At 54.3% G+C, this 19862-nt stretch overlaps 3 protein-coding genes across 3 annotated transcripts; 2 read left to right on the top strand and 1 right to left on the bottom strand.

Moving 5' to 3' along the window:
• Window positions 1-1625: 1625 nt before the first annotated feature.
• Naga (alpha-N-acetylgalactosaminidase) lies at window positions 1626-10895 on the bottom strand. Its single transcript, XM_042697978.1, has 10 exons — window positions 10839-10895; window positions 10468-10548; window positions 9848-9983; window positions 9291-9462; window positions 7991-8168; window positions 7593-7687; window positions 6835-6996; window positions 4051-4248; window positions 2734-2877; window positions 1626-2343 (listed from the first exon to the last, which is right to left on the bottom strand). The coding sequence occupies exons 2-10, from the start codon at window positions 10481-10483 to the stop codon at window positions 2197-2199; spliced, it is 1248 nt and encodes a 415-aa protein (XP_042553912.1). The 5' UTR covers window positions 10484-10548; window positions 10839-10895; the 3' UTR covers window positions 1626-2196.
• Window positions 10896-13673: 2778 nt separating this feature from the next.
• Window positions 13674-15807, top strand: Pheta2 (PH domain containing endocytic trafficking adaptor 2). The gene is made up of 4 exons (XM_042697989.1): window positions 13674-13794; window positions 13975-14018; window positions 14105-14240; window positions 14840-15807. Exon 4 carries the CDS (start codon window positions 14853-14855, stop codon window positions 15630-15632), a length of 780 nt encoding a protein of 259 aa, XP_042553923.1. The 5' UTR covers window positions 13674-13794; window positions 13975-14018; window positions 14105-14240; window positions 14840-14852; the 3' UTR covers window positions 15633-15807.
• A 1420-nt stretch (window positions 15808-17227) lies between these two features.
• Window positions 17228-19430, top strand: Smdt1 (single-pass membrane protein with aspartate rich tail 1). Its single transcript, XM_042697893.1, has 3 exons — window positions 17228-17479; window positions 18335-18475; window positions 19177-19430. The coding sequence occupies exons 1-2, from the start codon at window positions 17294-17296 to the stop codon at window positions 18470-18472; spliced, it is 324 nt and encodes a 107-aa protein (XP_042553827.1). The 5' UTR covers window positions 17228-17293; the 3' UTR covers window positions 18473-18475; window positions 19177-19430.
• The last annotated feature ends 432 nt before the right edge of the window (window positions 19431-19862 follow it).

Genomic DNA, 19862 nt, shown 5'->3' on the forward strand with positions numbered 1-19862 from the left:
ATAAGTATGAGTCACCAGCACTCAGCAATAGGTGTAGGCGGGGTTGTTTTTTTTTTTTTTTGGTCTGTGTGGGTCTTAAACTCTGGGCCTGGGTACTGTCCCTTAGCTCTTCAGCTCAAGGCTAGTGCTCTGCCACTTGAGCCACAGCGCCACTTCCAAGGGCTGTTTTATTCTTGGATGCAAAGAAGGATGCTTTGAATGGGAAAAAAATGAGTCCTTAACTGGCCTGTGGAAAAAAGTGAGAATGTGTCCTGAAAGATAGGGCATGTGTGTGTTGAGTGAAGGGTGAAGAGATGGAATCTACCAGCACCCTCACAATGAAAGGACAAGTCATGTGAGCATCTTTGGATCTGAGAGAAAGAAATTAGTCAAGTACAGCACACCTTGACCCCAACTCCTAACCCTGGGACTCCACTGCATCTCATCTCCAGCTGCTTTCCTGAGCTAGAGAGGCCTCTCCACCAGCTGCCACTCCATGTGGCTTGAACAGCACTGCAACCAAGACTCAAGGCTGCAGTTTCACCCACAGTAACTGGCCTGGAATGGCTAGGCTCTGTCTTCCTGAGTGTGTCAGTCTCAGACATCCGTGGAGAGTGGAGCTTTCTCTAGTGACTCTAACATACCAATCAAATGTGGTGACTTAATCAGCAAAGTTCTAGTCATCTTAAATGACACTGGAAAATGTACTTCTAAGTTCTTTCCACCCTATTCTGGACATAAGGACCTCACAATCCTGAGGAGACAAGGCTTCTCACAATCTTATCAAGATGAGGTCCCAGCTGTGCACCAGTGGCTCACACCTGTAATCCTAGCTACTCAGGAAGCTGAGATCTGAGGATCACTGTTCAAAGCCAGCCCAGGTAGGAAAGTCCCTGGAACCTTATCTCCAATTAACTACCATAAAAGCTCGGAATGGAGCTGTGGCTTGAGTGGTAGAGTGCTAGCCATGAGCAAAAAAAGCTCAGGGTCAGTGCCTGAGTTCAAGCCCCAGAACCCCCCCCCCAAAAAAAAAAAAAAAAAAAGCAAAAAACAAAAACAAAAGATCCCACATAGCCAGAGTACAGGGCCTGCAGCACTGAGTGTTCCTATACTGATGCATAAATAGGACCTAGTAAACTTGCTTTGCTACTATCTTTCAAAATACCGAAGGGAGTCCCCAGGAAGCTGAAGACTGGAGGGCTTGGCAGTAGGAGCCTTGGGGAGGCGGTCAAGAACCTGCTGCTCTCACTGCTTCTCCTTTTCCTTAGGAGGAGGAAACAGATTTCAGGACAGAAAGAATCCGCACGGTTGTAGACACAGCTAGAGAATCTGAACTTTGCATGTTGTCAGGCTGGGAATGGAGACATTGAGAGACAAGAGAGCAGGCTAAGATGCTAGACCAGGAGACTCTGCTGGCCAGAGCACAAGCGGCAGGCCCTGGGGACCTGCTACTCGCCTCTGGGGGTAGAGTGCCTGCCAGTGAGTGAAAGTATCAGATACTGAGTTCCAGTCCTGATCTCAGACAAAACAAAAACAAAAAAGGCCATTCTGGAAATGTATGTTTCATGTAAAGTAAGATGAACATCATGGGTAGTGCCCTACAAGGGTCCTTAGGAGCCCACAGCCCAAGGCCTGCATAACGACTGTTTGAATGAAGAACAGCTTTATTGTGATCGAAGGGAGCAACACACCTCCTCTCCGACCCCCACTCCCAGGAGATTTCAGCCTGCAAGGCCTTCTCCCGGTAAGAAAGTTAATCACATGATTCATGAGTTTCCAGCAAGGGCTTAGATCTCTATACCTAATTAGAAAAATTCCAAATCTTGATTTCAGAGTCATCACAAAGTCAGAGGCTGGAGTCTGGTGGGCATCGGTGCCCCTCCACCTGTGGGGCTCAGGAGGCTGGTCAGGGTGTGCAGCAATACCTGCAGAGCGGTGGAGACCAGGAGAGGCCAAGAAGGCCCCAAGCAGAGTTTCCAAGAGGATCCACACTTGGGTGGGGCCTGGAAGCTGGCCCTGAGTTGCACTTTGTGTGTGTGATGAGGTCAGGTCTTGGAGCAGGCCCAGGGTGGAGAGAACCCTGCCCACCTGCTCTCTGCATGCCAGCTCGCCATGGCCCAGGGAGGAGAGAGGACCCTGCCCACTTGCTCTGGGCATGCCCGCGCGCCATGGTCCAGGCCCAGTGGGCTGCCACAGCCTGTCACCTGTCTCAGCTCTTCACTCCTGGGACATCAGCTTGGATATCTCCAGGTTCTTGGTGGGATACAGGTACCACATCACTACCCCCGAAGGATTGATGATCACTGTGAAGTTGGTGTTATTCTGGAGGCCACTGATGGTTTCCCCTGTGAACACGTTCTGGACCTGCAGTGGAGATACCGTAGATGCTAGCATGAGAAGAGCTATACAGAGACCTCCCTCAGACTAGCAAAGCTTGCACGTGGGCTTCCTGTCTATGCAGGGCTTCCAGAATGCCCAACAGAAGTCTCTTCATCAGCAAAGCTGACAGATATCCAAGCACAGGCAGCAACGAACACCCAGGAACACCAGAGCCACAAAGGCTGACCTATGAGCAAGGATGAGCTTGAGGGGCGAAGGAGGCTAGTGTATACACAGTAGTTCCATTTGCATGACTGGAAGACACTGGTGCAGAGAATGGGCCCCCACAGGTACCTGCAGAAGCCACCTACCTAAGAGCAAAGACACTACAGGCAAACACCCTCCCAGGGAAAACAGGTGGGGGTGGGCACTCACCTCATACAGCCTGGAGCCGGAATAATTGAACCGTGAGAGGGAGGAGTGGTAGTGGTAAGGCATGTCTGTCCTGCGGCTGAAGAAGACCAAGGCAGTAGCTTGACGGGAAAGGGGCCGCTTGTACACTTCAATGTCGGATTTCTCCTGGGCAGGAAAGATGGCTACTTTGAATCCTCTGCCAGACTCTCCCTTAAGCTCTGTCCCAACCAGCCCACAGCTTGGCTACACAGTCTTCTAGCACTTACAGGAATTTATCTTCCCTGACTCACTGATGCTCAGTGATACACACACTCCTCCACACCCATTGGAGGAGGGAGACACAAATGGTGCAGGAGGCCCAGCCTCGGAAGCTCACACAAGGATGACGAGGCTGAAGTAGCAAGAGCATCCCATGTGAGTGCTGCCGGGGAAGCCCTTGACCAGTGAGAACAAAACAGAAGGCCTAGGCCCAGTCCACCATCCACTTCTTTGGCTCTGGCTGGCTGTCTCCTCTGATCATCACTAGGGCTACGGGTGCCTTCTCTAGTTTTGCAGATTTTTTTTTGGTGTGGGGGGGTTGGTTATAGAGCTTGAACTCAAGGCCTGGGTGCTGTCCCTGAGCTTTTACCCTTAAGGCTAGTGCTCTGCCACTTAGAACCATAGCACCACTCTGAGTTTTTGGTGGTTAATTGGAAGTAAGAATCTCATAGACTTTCCTGCCTGGTCTGGCTTCCAACTGTGATCCTGAGACCTCAGCGTCCTGAGTAGCTAGGATTACAAGTTTGAGCCACTGGTGCCTGGTTTCAGACTTTTTAAAAAATATTATTTTATGGTTATTAAAATGTACAGAAGAGTTAGTTTTTTTAAAACTAGTCAAGGATTTGAGCAGACGTTGAGGTGACACAAAGTCATTTCAACTTGAGATAAAGCTATTTAGATTCTGCAACTTTGTCTCCTCATTTGTAAAATGGAGAGTAACTACTTTGCTGAGAAAATACATTTAGAATCCCCAGCACATAGTAAGTGTTCAGTAGCAGCAGAAATATAGTAAGAGTCTTCGGCCAAGATAATTTATTAAACTTCAGAGGGAAGCCTTCTCACTCTCTGCAGAAGCCCTGTGCCTCCCATTTGCACCCTGCACTTGTATGGTGACACATCTCCTCTCTGCTTGTGTGTGCTGTCCTACTCTGTCCCTGCTCTCCCCAGGAAGGAAGGGGGAAGTTGCAGCAGCTCCTAGCAGAGCCTTTAAGTGCATGTAGCCAGGAAGAAACTTAGGGCCCCCTACCCAGGTCCTCCATATCAGCAACTTCGCTGTCAGGAGAGCTCGGGCTCCAGTACCTTAACAATCCTGCGTCCCTGGATGCCTAAGGGGTCCTGGTTGATCTTGATCATGAGTGGATTCTGCAGAATGTCTATGTTCTGAGGGGAGATGGTTCGCAGGTCGTTGGACATGAAGAGTGGGGCTGCCAGTATAGTCCACAGAGCCATCTGGGCTTGGGCTTGCTCAAAGCTGAGGCCAAAGTTTCCAATGAGCAGCTGCAGGAGAAGAAAGCAAGCGTTGACACTGTCTCCTGGGCAGTGGGCACCAGGATCAGAGCCCGACATGTGGCCACAGCTCTGGGAGCGATGGCACATGTGAGGGCCTGGCTTGCCAACGCCATGTGGCCTTGGGGTGAGCGAGTTACTTTTCATCTGAGCGTCAGCCTTTTCCCCCTCAAGAGCACACACAGGACCAGCTGGGTACCTGTGGGTTCATGCCTGCAGTTCTAGTTACTCAAAAGACTTGAGAGCTGAGGATTGTGGTTCAAAGCCAGCTTGGGCAGCAAGGTCCAAGAGAATCTTGTCTTCACTTAACCAGCAAAAAGCTGGAAGTGGAGCTGTGGCTGAAGTGGTAGAACCTTGAGAAAAAAGCTCAGGGATACCTCCCAGGCCTTGAGTTCAAGCCCCAGGACCGACACACACATGAAAGCTTGAAGCTGAGTTCAGCTTTCTACTAAAAATATAAATAACGTAAGAAGCGAGGTCTTCCTCCTCCTTTTCACAAACACCCTGTGTGAGGACAAGGAGAGCCCTCAGAGATCAGTCCAGCTGGACTTGACCTTGATGGTGAGAAAAATCCACACAGTCCACCGTAATCTTATTTATTTGGCAGTAATGAGTACTGACCTCCAGAGCCTCATGCTTGCTAGGCAGGCACTCTACCGTTTGAGCCACACTTCCAGCCCCTTTTTTGCCTTGGTTATTTTCAAAGTCTAGTATTACCTATGCCTGGGCCAGCTTGGCTGGAATCCTATCTGCGCCTTCCTCCATATGATTAGAGATGACAGGCTGTGCTACTGCATCCAGCCCTGTGCTCCCTGTCCCTCCTAGCCAAGATGACAGGTACACACCACCACTCCCAGGCCTTAATTGAGATGGAGTCTCAGAACTTTTATGGGCAGGCCTTAAGCCCAAATCCTTAATCTCCACCTCCCAAGTAAGCAGGATTGCTGGCTTGAGCCACCACACTCAGCTTCAGTCCATAGAAATTCTTAGGATTTGGGGGGGGGGGTGGGGGGAGGCTGAGAAGGGATGGGAAGGGGAAACAAAGAAGGAGGCTACAACGCTTGATAAGAAATGTGCTCATTATCTTGTAATTGTAACCCCTCTGTACAGTATTTTCACAATAAAAAAATAAAAATTTTAAAAAAATTCTTAGGATGGCCAGAGTTGAGTACACTTGCCAAATAAAGATTACTGTCCTAAGGATAGGATGGATTGATGTTTTAGAGCAGGTCTCATTATTGGCTATTACAAAACCAGGGCTCCAGTAGTATACTTCGTGATGCAGTTTGCTTCCTAGCTGGGCATTCTGTAATCCTAATTACTCAGGAGGCTGAGTTCTGAGGATCAAGTTTTGAAGCCAGCCCAGGCAAACCAATCTGAAAGACTCTTATTGCCAATTAACCAGCAAAGGGGAACGAGGGGTGCATTGGAATCAACAGTAACTTCCTATAGGCTTACAAGATGAAGAGTAAATTACTGAGTTTACTTACAGTAATGACAGTTTGCCTCATGAAGGTTAGAATGTGTTTGTGACTTTAAGTGTCACATCTCACAATACTGTGAAGTTTGTGAAATTTATGTAATTACTTAATCATAAAAAAAAAAAAAAACCCCAGGGCCTCAGGCAAGGTAGAGTTACCTCTTGAACTATGTTCCAGTCTCACTTAACTCCTGGACTGACTTGCATTTGAGAATCTCTTGTCTCTATCTCCAGAGTAGCTGGACTTACAGGCTCCAGCCACCATGCCCGTCTGGGCTGTAGGCTCCGAGGATTTTTCAAGTACTGAAAAAAAGTCCCATAAGCTGAAACTTCTGACACTCAGAGATGACGGCAGGAAAGCTCTCCAGAGATTTAAGCACCACTGATCCCTTTGCAAAGGGTCAGAGATAAACAACATGGAAATTCAAAGGGGCAGAAGAAGTCTTACCAGCGAGCTGGTGGCTCATGCCTGTAATCCTAGCTATTCAGGAGGCTGAGATCTGAGGATTGAAGCTGAAAGCCAGCCTGGGCAGGAAAGTTCAGAAGCCAGAAGTAGAGGTATGGCTCAAGTGGTAGAGTGCTAGCCCTGAGTGAAGAAGCCAAGGGACAGCTCCCAAGCCCTGAGTACCCCAGTACTGGCACAGATAATAATAAAGAGAAACAATGCAAGTAAAAGAGGAAAAAAGTCACTAGGTAGGACTGAGATAAGACTGGAAGCAGGACTGAGTTGCCCTTGTGCCTGGGGACTGGGCAGGTCTGACACAAGGTGCAAGGTACTAGAAGGCAGATGACCGAAAGGTATTGAGATGGGCCAAACAACACACAACTGCCGAGGTCTTCAGCCTGCGGACACAGCTTCCTCTGCAGGAGTGGGCGGCTACCATCAGGGCTCCCAGGCTTTGAAAACCATTGGAATGACCTGGGAGGCAGTTAACAATGGGCATTCCCAGATCCTTTTCCTGAATATTCTCAGGCAAAAGGAAGGTGGAGTCTGACAGGTCCTGAATGACATAAAGCCTGGAAGGGGAGCACGGGACAGCAGGGTATGGGGTTGGCAGAGACGGTGGATTAGGGGCAGCCCCTTTGCAAGCTGGTACCATGTCGGGGTCATTCCAGTGTCCGGGGCCGGCCACTGGCTGCAGAATATTCTGATGGCTCACAAACCAGTCCAGGATGGAAAGCACGCTCTTCCAGGAGTCCTGGATGTCGTCATAGTTACGCCAGAAGTTGCAGGTGTTGGTCAGCAGTTCGTAGTCAACCTGGATATTGGGGAAGGCAGGGGCCACGTGTCACCCTGCTGCCCAGAAGCCACTTGGACTGGGAAGGGGTGCAGGAACAGACCCTCAAGTTTGTATGGTAACAAGAACCCTGGGGGGGAGGGCCTGTTATGGGGCTGTCTATGGCTTTGCTTGCCATGGCTGGTGCACACGGCCCTCACCCCATGCACATGCTCCCCCCATTTCCTCAGCAGGAGTTCCCACCTGCTGCCATCTCCCTGACATCTGGGGGTGGGAGGTGTCCCCTAGGGAGGTGCTTGCGCTTCCTTCTGTGGCACTGCCTAGCTGCCATCATCTCTTCGTCTACCTGGTACAACCTAGGACTCTGACCACTACATGACACTGTGCTCATGCCCACAGCCTTCCTGCTTTGGATGCCATTCATCCACACAACAAAGAGGCCACCTTGGAGACTCTGGGACAGCAGGAGCTCCCTTTAGTGTGCCACAGCCCTGTCCCTAGCTAGCTATAAGTGAGCATCCTGGCTCTGGTGGCTGCCTCCCGGAGGCCTGGCACGTAGGGGGCAAGGAGGCCCAAGCGTAGGGAGCCCTGGCAGGCAGGTACACAGAATGGCTTACCCTGGGGGGGAGGCCCCCTTCGTAGGCTGGCCAGCTGCAGGAGAAGGCAATGGGGCGGCCCGTGGCATTCAGGGCGGCAGCCATCTTGGGGTACCCTGGAGAAAGCCCAATTTGAGGACTAAGCAGGTACAGGAGAGACAAGTCTGGGACCTTTTCCCACCAAATATGTGTAACCTGAGGCCCCAAAGAAGAAGTGGCCCTCCTGTACCCTGAGCCTCAAGCAGGCCTCAAGGAGGCAGGTGGGTCACCCTGTCTTTGTGAAGCCTGGGGGCCCCAATCTCCAGCTTCTGGGTGAGGGGAGTTGGGGACAGCTATGGCTGGAGAATGCACAGACAAACCAAGCTCCCATGGCCACGGCCTGATCTATCTGACAGACCGACGCAAGCTGTGGAACTCACCCTCGGCCCGTTCCTGGGAGGTGGAAAAGCAGCCATCCAACTTCAGCATGTCTACCTCCCAGTCGGCGAAGGTTTGAGCATCCTGCTCTATCTTGTCTAGTGTGGTGCCAGGGTAGCCCATGCAGGTAAGGTTGCCTATGTCCGCATAGATGCCCAGCTTCAGACCCAGGGAATGAGCCTGTAAGAGGTTGAGGATATGGTGGTCAAGTGGGACCCCAGGGAGCCTCCTCCCAGACATGTCTGATCAGGGCCCATTAAAACTCTGGCTCAAGCCGGGCGCCGGTCGCTACTCAGAAGGCTGAAATCTGAGGATCTCACTTTGAAGCCAGCCCAGGCAGAATAGTCCCCGTGAGACTCATCTCCAATTAATTAACCATTCAAAACCAGAAGTGGTACTGAGGCCCAAGTGGTAGAACCTTGCCTTGAACACATAGAGGCTCAGGGACAGTGCCCAGGCCCTGAGCTCAAGCCCCACAACTGAAAAAGCAAAAACCAAATAAAAATACACTTTGGCTTATGTCAGGCACTGGTAGCTCCTGCCTACTTACTCAGAAGGGAAGGTGAAGGTTTGAAGCCAACCCTGGGCAGAAAAGGCCACCAGAGCCGGGTGCTGGTGGCTCACACCTGTCATCCTAGCTACTCAGGAGGCTGAGATCTGAGGATTGCAGTTCAAAGCTAGCCTGGGCAGGAAAGACCATGAGACTCCTATCTCCAATAAACCACTAGAAAACCTGAAGTGGCGCTGTCTCAAGTGGTAGAGCGCTCGCCTTGAGCTGAAGAGCTGAGGGACAGCGCCCAGGCACAGAATTGAAGCCCCACAACTGACAAGAAAAAGAAAAGGCCACCAGACTCCATCTTCAAAATAACCAGCAAAGAGCTGGACTGGAGATATGGCTCAAGTTGTAGAGGACCAAGCATGCAGGCTGAGCACGTATGAGGGCTGAATTTAAGCTCCTCTACCAGCAAACCACAAAATGCTTGAGCAGCTCCTACTGGCCAAAGGAGAGGTCCCAGCCTGCCTCCCTCAGCATACATTCCATCCCCTCTTGCTGTCTGGTCTCAAGGCCTTTGTTTCTGCCTCAAAGGCTCCCTTTCTGGATCAGTTTAAGAACTAGCCGTCTTCCAGGGGATTTTCCTGGTGATTCTCCCCCGCCTCCTCCTCTCCTCTATGGGCCAAAAGCAAATGTTCATTTGTCACTTCCCACCACCAAACAGTTCTTAAGCAGGGATGGCATACACAAACCCCAAGACTGAAGGGAAAGGGGTGGCGTGGTCCTCAGGCCAGGGGCTAGGGGCTCACATAATCAGCCAGGAAGTCAATGCCATGGGGGAAGCGCTTGGAATCAGGCACCAGGAAGCCCTGGACATCGCGCCCACCAATCCAGCAGTCATCAATGTTCAGGTACACATAGCCCAGGTCCCGCCATCCATCCTGGGCCAGCCGATCAGCCATCTCCATGAAGAGCTTCTCACTGGCAAGAGGCAGGGGAATGGGGCAGCTCAGTGGCCCAGTGTGGCCTTCATCCCTGCTCTTCCCTCAGCTCTGAGTGTGAATCCTACTGTAAATTGCATGACCTTGCTAGCGGCTGAGGACCAAGCCAGCTATCAAATGTGAATGACCCCCAAGGATGGTGCCAGGAGCCAAAAGCAGCCTGTGGGGCCTACCTGGGCTTTCTGGTTATCCCCTTTCAATGATCTCAGGGGCCAGGTCCACTGCAAGGCCCTGCCCCACAGGGGCCTTGAGTAGATCACGAGGTTGAGCGTTTTAGACCTTGTCCCCTCTGCTAGCTCACCCTCCTCCACTCCCGGGCCCCACTCTGGGCAAGGCTGTGTCTGTCAGGTGGGGGTGCCCCTTACCTAATGCAGTTATTTGGGTCCTCATCACAGTCAATGTTGCATCGGAAGCGTTCCCAGGCCAGCCAGCCCATGGGAGGAGTCCGCAGGAGGCCATTCTCCAGCATCAGCACTTGGGCCATCAGGGTCAGCAAGAGCACTGAGGGAGGGTGGGGGCTGTGAGTGGTTCCCACCGCCCTGCCCCTCATCTCACCCACAGCCCTGCAAAGGCAGGTTGCACACTCGGGGAGCCAGATTCCCGTGTTCTGGGGGGAATGGACACTTCCTGCAAGGACTGACTGGGTTGACAAGCACAGAGCAGTAAGTAATGGCACAGAGCATGGCACTAAGTACACGCCTAGGTCTTGGGGCTCTTGGCTCTTTACCCGCATCAGGGCCTCTGTGGTTACCCAGAAGGCCTTGCATGCAGCCCCTTGCTTTTTTTCCCCTGTTGGGCTTCAGTTTCCATCCCCACCTTATGGGGCTGCGCTCAGCACCTAAGACGGGGCCCTTGATGAGGTCGAAACATGGAAGGGATTCCTGGGTGCCTTTCCTAGGCCAGTTCCCAAAATAAAAAGAGGTCAGGAAAGAAGGGTGGCACCACAGGGTGGAGCTTCTCTCCCGAAGCCACCCCGGGGAGGCACCTGTCCTCCGCAGCATGGCTGTGCAGCCCGCGGCCCGCGGCTCCGGACGGCTCGGCTCCTCCCGGCGTTCTGCGTCGGCGTCTGGAAGGGAGAAGCCGTTAGGAGGACGAGGGCGGCGGCTACCCGGCCCCCGCTGCCCTTCACCTCGGCCCGGATCCCGCTCTCGGGGGCCTGGGCTGCCCCTTCGGGGACACCCCACGGGGTGTCTGGCCCGGCGGACCTCCACCCCGAGCGCCCGGGCCGGCGGTGTGCCAGGCCGGAGCCGCACAGGCACCCGGCTTCCGTCCGGATCCGGGTCCTCGCCCTCGGCCCACAGGACGGCAGGCCTAGCGTCCCGGCTCCGGCCCCGGGTCCCCGGCCGCCGCACTCACCTCCCGCTCGCTCAGCCCCGCCGCGCGCCCGGCCCCGCGCCTCCCTCCGCCTCCGCGACCCTCCGCTGTTCCAGTCAACTGATTCTCCTATCGCGTTCCACGGGGGCGGGGCCTCCGGGACTCCAGCACAACCTATCAGAATTCCCCTAGCAACGCGACGCCCCACCCTCTCGGGGCGGAGCCTCTTCACGCCCCGCCCCTCTCGCTCCACTCGGCGAGGGCGGGCGGTGGCGGAAGGTGGTTCGCGCTGAGCCTGGGCCTCGCTGGGACTGTAAGAGGAAATGAAGGGATGCCCTGGAACATGATCGTGGACCTGAAAACGCACCGCTGGGAGAATGAATGGGTGAAAGAAAACGGAGACTTTCCTTCCCCCTCCGAGCCCCAAGGACCCCTAACAGTTCCTTCTTTCCTTCACGTAGTAATTGAGCATCTAAGTGCCAGACACACCTTCACTTGAGAGCTGCCAGATCTCAAACCAAACTGGCCCCAAGTCAAATACCTGCCACTTTCCAGGTAATGACACCCCTCGCATTTTTCTCATCCCTCTCTTCTTGTGGTGCTGTGGCTTGAACTGGGGCCCTGTTCCTTAGCGTTATCCATTCAAGACTGGAGCTCTACCACTGGAACCACAGCTCCACTTCTGGCTTTTGGGTGGATCAATGGAAGATGAGAGCTCACCGGTGTTGCTGCCCTGGCTGGCTTAGAACCCTGATCCTCAGGGCTCAGCCTCCTGAGTGGCGAGGATTGCGGGTGTGAGCCACCAGCGCCCAGAATCTCTACCTTTGAACTCCACGGTGAACTGGCTGCCTCTCACTGCCCTGCAGATCCCCTCGCGTCTCTCCTGCGCTGTGACAGCAGCTCCTACCCTGGGCTGCCTTTTGCATCTATTCTTTCCTCTGCTGGCGAGGAATCCTTGAAAGTCCAGCTCCCATCACTCCTCTGTCAAACCCCTGCCTTCCTCTGGAGTTGCGGGGGGCGGGGAAACTCCTAGCCCGCTGCAGTTCCTCAAACACAACAGGCCTCCCCCCCGCTCTTCCCTTTGCCTGGAACCTTCTAGGTTTAGCTGACTTATTTATCGCTTGCAAATATTTGCCAAGTGGTCCCTTCTCCATACGGACTACTTTGCCCATTCTGTTTAAAGCTGCAATCTCCCGACCACACGGCAACTGGCCTCCCTTACTGTGCGGTTTTCCTGCACAATCATTACCTTCTGTCATGTTTACTAGAGTGTGTACGATTTTTTCACTTTTTTTCTTTAATTGAGATTAGGTGATTACCTATACTTCACATATTTCACAGTATTGTGAAACAGTGACACTTAGAGTCACAAACACATTTTCACTTTCACAAGGCAAACTGTCATCATGGTCTATAGTATACGATTAATTAAATTTAGTGAAGGAGACACAAGAAAGAAAGCTTGCGGAACACGGGCGGCTTGCGCCTGTCATTTTAGCTATTCCAAGGCTGATATTTGCAGATGGAGGTTTGAAGCCAGCCCCAGCAGGCAAATCTGTGAGACTCTTATCTCTAATTAACCACCAAAAAGCTGGAAGTGGAGGTCTTGGCTCAAGTGGTAGAGAAGCCAGCTTTGAGCAGAAAAGCCAAATCAGAGCAAGAGGCCTGTGCCTCAGTACTGACAGAAAAACAAAACAAAAATCAAAATAAGGGTGGGCTGTATGGTGAGTTTCTGTGATGGTCAGCACAATGCTATAATGAAAATATAACCCAAGCCAGCCGCAGAAACCTGGGGTCTCCATCGCCAGGTGTTGGGGTGGGGTGGGGGCGTCTGAGAATTCAGTGGTGGGAAGGACACGGAGGTCGAGGCTGGGGCAGAGCTGGAAGCCAGGCCCCGCTAGGTTGCTGGAACTGCAAAGGCAGAGGTGACAAGCCACAAGTTCACCGCAGGCGTCTGGGCTCGCGAGGCGTCTAGGGGCCTCTGGGAACCGGGTTTTTATGGTCCTGTAGGCAACGCCTCCAGGCAGGGTCTGGGGCCCACCGTGGGTTGCAGACCCTCTGGAAGAGGTGCGAGCAGAAACGAATGACCTGCACCGGCCGAGACCTGCAGAATCCGGGAAGGGCTTTGCAGGCAGTGCAGGAGCTGACCTTGGGAGCTGGGAGCTGAGGCCTTCCTTAGCTTGGCCGGGAAGGGGGAGGGGGGCAGAAGGGCTCGGGTGGGAGACCCGGTGGAGCAGCCCGCCTGACCTCACCTCTGGGCCCTGGGTTCAAGGCCACCCTGGCATGGACGAGCTCCGAGGCTCGGGCAGAGCCACACAGTCCCGGGCCTCAGTTTCCCTGGGGTGTGGGGTGGATCCCAAACTGGCTTTGCAAAAGGCAAAAGATCCGCGGCGGGAGAGCACTGGGCGGGGTGGGGCCGGGCGGTAACTCGAGCCGCCCGGGTGAGGTCGGCTCCCGGCTCCCCGCGGCCACGCTCGAGGCCCGGGCGGAGGCGCAGGGTCCGGGGCGAGGGGCGGAGGGCGCGGGCCGCGCGCGGCGGCGGCGGGAGGTGAGTGCGGGCCGGGCGGGCCGGGCGGGCCGGGCGGGCGGCGGGAGCGGCCCGGGCGGCGGGAGCGGCCCGGGGAGGGCGTGGCCGCGGGGACGTGGCGGGAAGCGCCGCGCGGGGCCGGGCGCGGAGGCCGGGCGCGCGGGGGAGGCCTGGGGGCCGAGGCCCGGCGTGCGGTCCCCGCCCTGCCGCCGGGCCGGGCCGCGGGGGTCGGGGGTCCCCGGGGGGGGCCGCCCCGGCCCTGCGATGCTGTGGCCTCGGGCTTTAATGCTTTGCTTTGTCGGAGGCACCCGCACGAATTCAGCCCGTTTTCCCCGAGCCCCCCCCGCCCAGCCCCCCACTGGCTGTGGGGGTGACCCGGGGTGCCCAGGCCAGGCCCCGGGGACCCACGCCGAGCGCTGCGTGGCGGACTGAGGAGGAAATCCACGGGCCCTGCACCGGCCGGGAGCTGGGGTGTGCGGAGGGAGGGCGGGGGGGGGCTGGGGGATCGGGGGGGGGCTGGGGGATCGGGGGAGGTTGGGGGGGTCCGGGGGGGGGTCAGGGGTCTGGGAGGGCTTCCCGGAGCCAGCTGCTGCTCCGCTGGGTCCCGAGGGCTGAGTAGGAGTTCTCATGCTTTGGGCTATTGTTTTGTAGGTTTCCTGGGTTCCAGGTCCGCCCTTTTCCCCAAAGCTCTGCGGGTAAGGGCTTTGTAGCCAAGACCCCCCCCCCCCCCCCCCCCCGGACCAAGAGGGCTGCTCCCGGACCACGTGTTGTTCCCCTTCAGTGCTGGGCTGACAGTTTGGCGCAGGGGAGGAGACCGGTCAGTGAAGTGCGGGAGATGAGCCTTGGTCAGCGGCTGTGACGGGTGTGCTCTGGTGTGGCATCCGTACCCTCCGATGTGTCACACTCTTGTTTGCCAAGTATGTTTCCATCCGACCTTTCACCCTGTCCTGTCCTACCTGCATTTATTGGCTTGAAATCTGAAGTGTGTGTGTGTGTGTGTGTGTGTGTGTGTGTGTGTGTACACACACGTCCTGGGGCTTGAATTCAAGGCCTGGACACTGTCTCTGAGCTCTTTTGCTCAAGGCTAGCTCTCTACCACTTGAGCCACGACTGCACTTCTGGCTTTGTTGGTGGTTAATTGGAAATAAGAGTTTCACACGGGGCTGGGAAGGTGGCTCAGCGGTAGAGTGCTTGCCTTGCATGCATGAGGCCCTGCGTTCGATTCCTCAGCACCATATAAGCAGAAAACGCCGGTGCTGTGGCTCCAGTGGTAGAGCGCTAGCCTTGAGCTGAAGAGCTGAGGGACAGCGCCCAGGCCCAGAGTTCAGGCCCCATGACCAGACCCCCCAAAAAACAAAACAAAACAAAAAAAACAGATGAAAACTCAGAGGCTCAGGGTGTGTCTCAGCAACCCTGGAGGTACCCCAGGGCAGCCCAGGTCCCTGCAGAGCCAGCCCCTTCCCTGCTCGGGGCCACCTCCCTCTCTAACCCGCTGCCACTTCTCTCTGCCTTGCAGTTCTTACGGGATCATGAAGCTGAACAAGAGGAGTGTGGCCCACTATGCGCTCAGTGACGCCCCAGCAGACCATACCGGCTTCCTGCGTACTTGGGGGGGTCCAGGAACCCCATCCACTCCCAGTGGCACTGGCCGAAGATGCTGGTTTGTCCTCAAGGGCAACTTGCTGTTCTCCTTTGAGAGTCCCGAGGGCCGGGCCCCCCTCAGCCTGGTGGTGCTGGAGGGCTGCACAGTGGAGTTGGCGGAGGCTCCTGTGCCTGAGGAGTTTGCCTTCGCCATCCGCTTTGATGCCCCTGGCGTGCGCCCACACCTGCTGGCAGCAGATGGACAGGCAGCCCAGGAGGCCTGGGTGAAGGCCCTGTCCCGTGCCAGCTTTGGCTACATGCGTCTGGTGGTACGAGAGCTGGAGAGCCAGCTGCAGGATGCCCGCCAGAGCCTGGCCTTGCATCGCTCTACACCCTGGAAGGTCATTGCCAGTCACCGAAAGCCACAGGCTCCAGACCGCTCTTCTCCAGCTTGGGAGAATGGCCACTTTCTCCCCAGGGACCACAGCCCTGGGTGCTTCATGAGAGAAGTGGGCAGCCGGCCAGCAGGGCGGGATTTGGCAGAGTGGGAGCTGCAGGGCCCTGCCAGCCTCCTCCTAAGCAGAGGGCAGAGCCCTGTGTCCCCTGAGACCTCCTGCTTCTCTACGCTGCACAACTGGTATGGCCAGGAGATCATGGAGCTGAGGCAGAGGTGGCAGCAGAGGGTGCAGGGTAGCCAGCCAGAGCATGAGCAACAGGACAGGCCCTGAACCTGGCTGGACCTTCCAAGTTGTGGCTCTGTCCTGCTGGTTAGGACACTGGAGCCCAGCTTGCTTGCTCACTTGCTTTGTTTTTTCTTTTTCTTTGTGTTGGTACTAAAGCTTGAGCTTTGGGCCTCAAGCTTTCACTTGGCTTTTTCACACAAGGTTGGTGCTCTACCACTTAAGCCACAGCTCCACTTTTTGGTGGTTAATTGGAGATAAAGAGTCTCACAGACTTTTCTGCTCCAGCTGGCTTTGAACCTCGATCCTCGGATCTCAGCCTTCTGGGTAGCTAGGATTGCAGGTGTGAGCCACTAGCTTCCCAGCTGAGTTTTCTTCAGGAGTTAAAAGTTTACTCATTTCTAAGGTTGCTTTTGATACCTTCTCTAAATTCCAGATCCTTCCGTATGCCTGCAGAGGAAAGGTGATTTATGTAGCACCCAGACAGCCCTAAGTCTCTGGACTCTGTGGTAGGCTGGCCCCTCTTGGGGTATTTATGAAATGAAAGAAGTGGGCCTGTCCTGCCTCTGGCCTGCACACAAGATTATGCAACCCTGTTTTCTATCACAGGAAAGCTGTGTGCATTTAAATCCCAGAAGCTACCTGGCATATCATCATGAAGGACTGACGTCAGGGAACTTGCATTTGTTTGTGATAGGGGTTTCTAGGTAGGACCTATTTCTAGCCAATAGAGAGGATTTGTTGTTGTTGCTCTTGGCTGCCCTCTCCACGTATGTCCTGGTCTGTGCCTGGGGTGGGCTTGGTAGCTTTTCTAAGTCAGCAGAAACCCTTCCTGTGCCCTGCCTTCAGCAGCCAGGCAAGGTGGCTCTGAGGAACCCGTCCAGGCACTCTGTGATGTCTGCTGGCTGAGTTCCCATACAAAGGTGTTCCTGCTTCTGAAACTTTGAGTGAAATCGTCTGGGAAGGAACTGTGTCACAATCCTGCTTGTCCAAACAGTTTACCTGTCAAGAATCCTCATTGCTACTCTCCCCAGCATCATGCAGATGTTTTTTTGTTTTTGGCTCTGGAAGGTATGGCCCTGGGTCTGCAGACCCGCCCGTCTGTTTCCCTTATGGTTGTAGTGTGGACGGATGGTTAGAAGACGCAGAGTCTAGTCAGAGACACCCCTTCGCAAACACAAAATTGCCTCCTCCTAGCCTCCCTCTCTACTGGGGCTTCGGGCCAGCTGAGACACAGCTAGGCCTAAGTCTCCTGTCTCCAGGAGGCCGAGTTGTCTCCCAGGCTCTGGCATGGGAGTGAGGCCCGCGGTCGCTGCACCTGTTTTATAGGTACACAGTACAGACCTTTGTTAAACGTTTAAACTGGTTTTTAATAGACTTAAACACTAAGTAAAGCTTTCTTCCATTCGTACTCATTTTGGCTCCTTAAGTTTCTTTCTACAGCCTACAGGAAGTGGGTTTGGGAGTTTGAGTCGCGTGAACCTCGGAGCTGGGGACCCCGCCCGTCAGAGCTGGGGGGGGGGGCGGGCAGTGACGTCACTGCCCCGGCGGGTGACACGCCCAGCGATGGGAGGCATTGCGCAAGCGCTGCGCCTGGGCTTCTCTTGGCGCCTGCAAGTCTCGCGAGGCTTGGGGAGGCGCCCTTCCCGAGGGCGGCGCCGGGCCGTGAAGGTGGGTGCGGGTGCCGGGACGAGGGGCGGAGCTGGGAGATGGCGTCTGGAGCGGCTCGCCGGCTGGCTTTGGCGTCTGTCCGATCCGGGGCTCTCCGGAGGGGGCCGAGCTGGAAGAAAGGTGGAGATGTCTCCGTCGTACAAGGTACATCAGGTCCGAACCTGGTACCATCTAGGTCAGTCATCGTTACCCGCAGCGGCGCCATTTTGCCCAAACCTGTGAAAGTGAGTGTCTGCTCGGGGGCGGGGCGAAAGGGCCAAGGCCAATCGTTGTGAGGCGTGCGTGTGGCCGATACTGATTGACAGGGGCAAAGACCAATCGTAGGCTCGGCATAGACCGGAAGGCGGACCAGGGACGCATTTTTGCGCTACCGGTTGTATTGACAGGTGGGAGAAGGGGCTCGGAGGCAGAAGCTGAAGGGCAAACGTTGCATTTTGCACTAGTTGGTCCTGTGTGTGGTGCGCCACTCCCCTGGGGCAGAGAGAAGTCATGCAATCGCTTTGTCCCCTACAGTTGAGATGAAAACAATGAATTGTAAAGTGTTTGTAAATAAAGGGAAGTGCAACCTTTTTTTTTTTTTTGGGGGGGGGGTCCGGTCGTGGGGCCTGAACTCTGGGCCTGGGCGCTGTCCCTCAGCTCTTCAGCTCAAGGCTAGCGCTCTACCACTTGAGCCACAGCGCCACTTCTGGCTTTTTCCTTTTTGCTTATGTGGTGCTGAGGAATCGAACCCAGAGCCTCGTGCATGCGAGGCAAGCGCTCTACCACTGAGCCCCCTTCCCAGTGCTTTTTTGTAATCGTTTTGAGTATCTTCTGGTAGAGCCAGCTATGGTCTTCTGAATGTTCTTGCTTGCTTGTAGGTTGTACCTGATAATAAACTTTAGATGTCTGCAGTGCCTTTCTTTACCACATCCGTTTTGATGGCCACAACTTGTTCTAAATTTCTCCAAGGATTTTAATATCAAGTGGCCTACCATGGCTCTTGGGATCCACCGGAGGAAATGTTCTGAGGGGCCAGGACTTCCCGTGGTCCTGCCAGAGTGGGCTCTGGAGCTCACCGCCACCATTCTACCCCTCTGCAGATGTCCTTTGGCCTCCTCCGTGTGTTCTCCATTGTGATCCCCTTTCTATACGTCGGGACGCTCATAAGCAAGAACTTCGCAGCTCTACTAGAGGAACATGACATTTTTGTCCCAGAGGATGACGATGATGACGACTAACAGGTAACTTTTTCCCCCAACTGGACAGGCACAAGAAGTGGGATGGCAAATCCGATGTGGAAATACCAGCATTTGGACATTTCGGGCAGAAGGTTCAGGGGATTGGCACAATTGGTGATTCGTGTTTTGGATTTTTCTTTAAGTTGGATGAAAGTGACAACCAATTTACAGATTGCCTGGTAACTTTCAGGTAGAGGTGTTTGAACTCAGGGCTTTCCAGTCACTAAACAAGCACTCTGCTACTTGAGCTGCATCTTCAGCCCTTTTTGTTGTGGTTATTTTTGGACTTGAACGATTCCCCTGCTCCTGAAAGTTTTCACTTGGTTGGCTTTTTCACTCATGGATAGTGCTCTACTACTTAAGTTAACCTCCAGTTCTGACCTTTGGCTGGCTAACTAGAGATGTCTCTTAGGCTTGTCTGTCCCAGCTGGCATTGAACTTTGATCCTCAGGTTTCATCCTTCTGTGTAGGTAGGATTGTAGGTTTATGGCACTTAGTTATTATATTCCTAAATGCGCAGTAACCCACTTCTACCAGACTGAGTTTTTTGCTGGCAGGGAAAGTGCCTTTTGTTCATCTCCGTGTCGACCTGTGGTGCATGCCTGCTCAATGCACAAATAAAGGCACTCAACATTGCCTTTCTCCATGTTTGGTAGAACCAATCTGTCTGTTGCCCAGTTCATAGCTGCTTCCCTTTCTTACAGGGCATGGAGGGAGAAGGGAGAAAGGAGAAAGCACTGCTGAAGAAATGGTGACGCTCTCAGCCTCTCCTCCTTCCCTATCAAGTGTGGTTTTGGAAAAGACCTCAGCCTTGCCTCCTGCATGGTCCAGAAACACAGCCCAGATCCTGAGGCTCTGGGAGAGGTCCCCTGAGATATGCTGTGCACTGCACACTATAAAAGCACCAGCCAGATTGTGAATAATTATAATAAACATCAGCTGTGTGTGACTTAGAAAATGGCTGAGGCTCCTCAATCTGCACAGGCTCCAGTTGCTCTGCATGCAATGTTCTTTGCTCTGCATGCACTGAACAGCTGTGCCTCAGAAGCCTGCCAGAAGTAGGAAGTTAATTTCACTTTAAGGACAGGTGCTTGTTCCAAGTGGAGGGGCTAGGGCTCTGAGCATCCATTTTATTCAGAACCCAGGGAACACACCCTTTGGTGGGGGAAGCAGTATTGATATGAAAACAGCCCATTCTGTCGGCTCTCCTGTGCCTGCACACCAAATGTCCCACTGTAAAGTCTGTATAAATACAACTAAGCGGTAGGGCAGGGTAGTGCATATTGGTAGTATTTAGAGATCAAGGCCAACCTAGGCAAGAAAATCTGAGATGCTTTAACCACTAAAAGCCAGAACTGGACTGTGGCTCAAGTGGGTAGTACCAGCCTTG

The sequence above is a fragment of the Dipodomys spectabilis genome, unplaced genomic scaffold, assembly GCF_019054845.1.
Source record: "Dipodomys spectabilis isolate Male_0828 unplaced genomic scaffold, ASM1905484v1 ptg000230l, whole genome shotgun sequence".
Taxonomy (NCBI): domain Eukaryota; kingdom Metazoa; phylum Chordata; class Mammalia; order Rodentia; family Heteromyidae; genus Dipodomys; species Dipodomys spectabilis.